This window comes from Hippocampus comes, unplaced genomic scaffold (assembly GCF_001891065.2).
Source record: "Hippocampus comes isolate QL1 unplaced genomic scaffold, H_comes_QL1_v1.1 scaffold82, whole genome shotgun sequence".
NCBI lineage: Eukaryota > Metazoa > Chordata > Actinopteri > Syngnathiformes > Syngnathidae > Hippocampus > Hippocampus comes.
Window position 1 is genome coordinate 5,017,007 of NW_017805135.1, and position 4,014 is coordinate 5,021,020.

The 4,014-nt window shown below is 41.0% G+C and overlaps 1 protein-coding gene across 1 annotated transcript; it reads left to right on the top strand.

Moving 5' to 3' along the window:
• Positions 1 to 246: 246 nt before the first annotated feature.
• Positions 247 to 2,489, top strand: LOC109513946 (small EDRK-rich factor 2). The gene is made up of 3 exons (XM_019866691.1): positions 247 to 395; positions 1,891 to 1,999; positions 2,091 to 2,489. The coding sequence occupies exons 1-3, from the start codon at positions 389 to 391 to the stop codon at positions 2,161 to 2,163; spliced, it is 189 nt and encodes a 62-aa protein (XP_019722250.1). The 5' UTR covers positions 247 to 388; the 3' UTR covers positions 2,164 to 2,489.
• Positions 2,490 to 4,014: the final 1,525 nt, after the last annotated feature.

Consider the following 4,014-nt stretch of genomic DNA (forward strand, 5'->3'; position numbering starts at 1 on the left):
TAAATTACACAAATCGACAATCTTTCCATGCAAATGAGTTTGGCACAATGGCTCTGAGACATAGTTATGCATTTTTTAAAACATATTTGTGACCCTGGGTTCGTATTATGACTCTTGTTTCGTATTTTTGACTCTTGTTCCATATTTGTGAATCTGGTAGTTCAGCATTTACAAATTGCTTTGCTCCAATAATAGCCTCAGAAACCTCTGGCCACGTTGCGCATGCGCGCCCTGGTGCCGGAATGTTCTCGTTTCTTTCTGGTGCGCAGACGCAGTTGAGGCGCAAGCAGAAGCAGGCGGAGAGCGACTGGCGCAACGCAAAAGGATACTTTGGCCCTTAGGCTGAGCTTTTTGTGGATTTGGGTCGACGGAAACATCGATTGTTAAAATGACCAGTGGGTATCGACATATATAAATTTACCGTAAGGCATTACATACTTCACAGTAACTGCATGCTGTGTTGTTTCTGTCACTCGCGCAACCGAATCTTGACGCCGTCTATTTGCTGAAACAGACCTCACGTCTTCTCGCGGGGCTTGGACGTTTCCAAATTTGCCCTTAATAAGACCTAATAACTTAATTTTTTTCAGTCTTGGAGGGATTTAACACGATTAAAAACTCCAGTAAGGGTTGTAATTTCGTTTGTCTGTTTGACTAGTGTCTGGTGTAGCGAGTTTTTGGCCTACTGAAATTGACTGATGCGAATGGTCTTCAACGCCGTTTTATGGTGTCTGGTGTCGAATCGATCGTTTAGAACATTTCAAAAATAATTTTCGGAAAGTAAAGTACATTAGCTGCATATCGGGTGTGTCCAATTTGTTAATTGTACCGTTGCTCAACCTGTTTCTGTGTTGTTGTGGTTTGAGCTGTGACGCTTCTCCATAGCGCCCATCTGCCACGTCTTCTGCGTTTTTACCGTGCACCATTCCTCGGTTTTACGACATAACACAAATGGAGATTACGAACGGCGAACGCCACAGGAAGACACGCTGACTTAGAAGCCGTACTTGCTGCCCAGATCCCCCGTTTGAGTGTTATACAGTATATGTATGACCTACAAATATTGAACAAATATTTACTGTAATTGTGACTTTACGTTGTGAAGCTAAGATCAACTTTAGAGTGTTTCGACACTACGGCGTAGTCTGTCTTAAGCAGGGTACATTTAGACAGAATTTTCTCAACCGAATATTCAAATGTGACAGACCCTACAAATGATAAAGGAAAAAGGCATCATGTGTTTGTTTTTGTAGTGCGTTATTTTCTCGAGATAACCCAACACGCCGAAAACATCACCATTGGTATTGAATTACCTACAGCAGCGGTGCCCAAATCCGGTTTTCAAGAGCCCCTATCTGCCTCTTTTAGATGTCTCCCTCCAACACGATACAACACGATTGTAGAAGTCTGATAACTATCCTCCTATTGAAATATTTTATCAATCGCTTTTATCGTATCAAATATATTGCTTAAAAGAAACAATATTGCCTTGTGTTGAATCGTTAGGCCCTGTGTCGATATGCATCGGTCAAAAAAACGTATTACTACAACCCTAGTGAACAGCTTTAATATTTGTAAGTGTTGTTTTCTGGGCAGATCGTGAGGGACAATTCCCTTTAGCACACACCACTCCACAGAAAAGTCACTCAGAAGAATATTTCCGAGACATCTGACAATCAGGTCTTTGCTTACTTAAATTGCGATGGAGAGAAAAATGCAAAAATTTGTCCTGATTGTCAATACGTGTTTATGTTGTTGTGTACAAGTTTTAAAATTATGTTACAGAATTTTGAGGTCATAGTTTGGAGTACATTGTAGTTTAAGATAATATTGGAAAAATGGTTCACTGTATATGACATTTCCAACGAACATTGCGGGGTTCTTTTTTAGGGGGAAATCAACGTGAGCTTGCACGCCAAAAGGCTGCCAAGAAGGCTAACGAGAGCGGCAAAGGGAAGAGAAGTGATGACGGGCTCTCAGCTGCCGCTCGCAAGCAGAGGTACAAGACAATATGAATCAAGAAACACCTTCCTCGGTAAAATTTTAGATTAGTTTCATCCTAATGACACCTCTTGTCTTTTCCTCTCAAGGGATGCTGAAATAATGCAGCAAAAGCAGAAAAAAGCAAATGGTGGAGAGAAAGACAATCCTAAATCCAAGTGAACAACTGACTTCATCCCGCCGTTGGCTTCCTTCCTGATAAATATAAAAGCCAGTAATGTCATCTTTTAAAAATATCAGAGACTCAACATATAATTGAGCCTACATTCTCTCCTTATGGCAATGGATTTTTTTTTGGGGGGGGGTGAAATTGTTCACATTATCCCCACACTGATGCCACGTGCATGCAGAGGAGCGTCAGTGCTTTTAGCAGCAGGAGAAAGATGAACAGTTGTCCACACAAAGCGTTGTTGTAGCTGTTGTGTGTTTTCTTCTTGTACAAAACATGTCTCCTGATGGTTGCAAATAAAGAGTATCTTTGTAGTTCACGCTCGCTTGGCTCATTATGATCTGTTCTATGAGAGGTGAATTCTTTAGAACCGTGTTGGGGGGGGCTTTTTTTTTTTTTTACATGACTGAAATCTGGCGGCACACGACGAGGTGGAAGCAAAGACATGAGAAGGGTACCACTGGTCGCAGAAAGGAAAGTTACAACTATCAAATTGGAACCTGGCATAGGAAAGTCCCTGGCCACACAGTACAAAGTGAAAATTAAAAAGATTCGACCAAGCTGATGCTCACAAATTGTACATAACTGGGCTTCAAAAAGTGGGTAATGGCTACCATGAAAATAAAAACCACATTTTTACTACATGAAAATTGTGCATTTCTTAACGTTTACAACCAAATGTTTTTTTTTCAACTTTTATTTTCAGCATCTACTTTAGACCACTGAAACAGATCTGACCAAAGTTTGCATAGAAAACGAGGTGCACATTTGATGTGATATTTTCTACCTATACTGCGTCTCAAAAGCCAAGAAAACTTGAGGTCAACGTCATTTGTGACGTCAGGAATTTGTGACTTCTCAAGTCAAGTCAACTTGATTGTCAAATGTGCGACATGTGCAACATACAGCACGGATGAAATTACATTCCTCAGGAGAGAGGAGCCACTGCGGGTGCCCGCGCTGCCATCAAAAGAACAGTTAACATAAAATGACAAAATAATACAACACAACACATAAGACACAGACAGTCATCCAATCTTAACCACTTTTTCTGCATACACTTTGTTGTTTGAAGCAGTTATAGATGAAAGAGGAGTGTGAGCATCTCACACAAAGGCCAACTCCGATCCTCGAGAGTACCCAGGAAGTTTTATGTCTCCTTGCTCCACTACACATGATTAAAATGATCAGCATCGTTATCCAGCTTCTTCAGAACTTGCTGCCAGCTGATCATTTGAATCAGGTGTATTGGAGCAGACGGACATATAAAGCATCCACCCCTGCTTTTTACAGTTCGAAGCATGGCCAGGGAGAGCAGAATCAGATAACATTACACACTTGCTGCGCAAGCAATACTCACGTACTTTCACAGCATCGGGAACTGGTACACATCAAGAGATTTTGGTCTCTTTATAAATACACTACATAAACCTCGTGGAACGAAAAAAGACGTCATGGGCAGGACAGCTATTGTTTGTAGAAATATATATATTTGGACATAAAAGAGAGAAATACATACAGATGACAGAAAAACTTGTCGGCGTACATGGCAATGGCGAGTGATGAAAAAAGCGAAAGGGGCGTGGCCTGACCGGGGGCGTGGCCTGGCCGGGGGCGTGGCCTGATCGGGGCGTGGTTACTTACAAAAGTGGCACTAAACATGCTGAAGATGAAGTGTATTCAATTAACACACGATTTGAAACTTTAACAGAAAAAAAATCCCAAGATTGTTCACTATTCTTTCAAGTGAAAATTTGTGCAATTTTGCTTATGCATTCCTAGTGAGCACCAATATGTAACTCCAAATTTGCTGCTCAAAATCAAAACTAAAAAAGTAAACACAT